This window comes from Calidris pugnax, unplaced genomic scaffold (genome assembly GCF_001431845.1).
Source record: "Calidris pugnax isolate Ruff unplaced genomic scaffold, ASM143184v1 scaffold214, whole genome shotgun sequence".
In the NCBI taxonomy this organism is placed as follows: Eukaryota; Metazoa; Chordata; class Aves; order Charadriiformes; family Scolopacidae; genus Calidris; species Calidris pugnax.
Window position 1 is genome coordinate 158803 of NW_015090972.1, and position 330 is coordinate 159132.

The window sequence follows — 330 nt, forward strand, 5'->3', positions numbered from 1 at the left end:
AGGCCGGCGCTGATGGCCTCTGTTTCCCCCCCCGCCGCAGCATGAAGAGCCCGGCCGTGGTGGGCGTCCTCTGCACCGACTCTCAGGGGCTCAACCTGGGCTGTAAGTAACGGAGCACCGCGGGGAGGGGTTGGGGAAAGCTTAAGCGGGGCCTCCCCCACCGCAGATCCCAGGGTGGGGGCCGGGCGCAGCCAGGAACGGCTTCAGCCGGCACCTTATTAGCGGCGCCGAGCTTTGCGATGCGCCCACCATAAATCTCCTCCTCCTCCCCGCTGGCAGGGGATGGGGGGGACGGGGGGGCGTTTGGAGGGGTCATTTTTGGGGGGGTGG

General features: G+C 68.8%; 1 protein-coding gene across 1 annotated transcript in view; it reads left to right on the forward strand.

Moving 5' to 3' along the window:
- Window positions 1-19: 19 nt before the first annotated feature.
- The window catches only part of LAMTOR5 (late endosomal/lysosomal adaptor, MAPK and MTOR activator 5), a 4125-nt gene continuing 3814 nt past the window's right edge, over window positions 20-330 (forward strand). Inside the window, exon 1 of the mRNA XM_014952909.1 lies at window positions 20-102. Coding sequence (XP_014808395.1) covers window positions 42-102 — 61 coding nt within the window. The 5' untranslated portion in view covers window positions 20-41. The remainder of the gene's footprint in view (window positions 103-330) is intronic.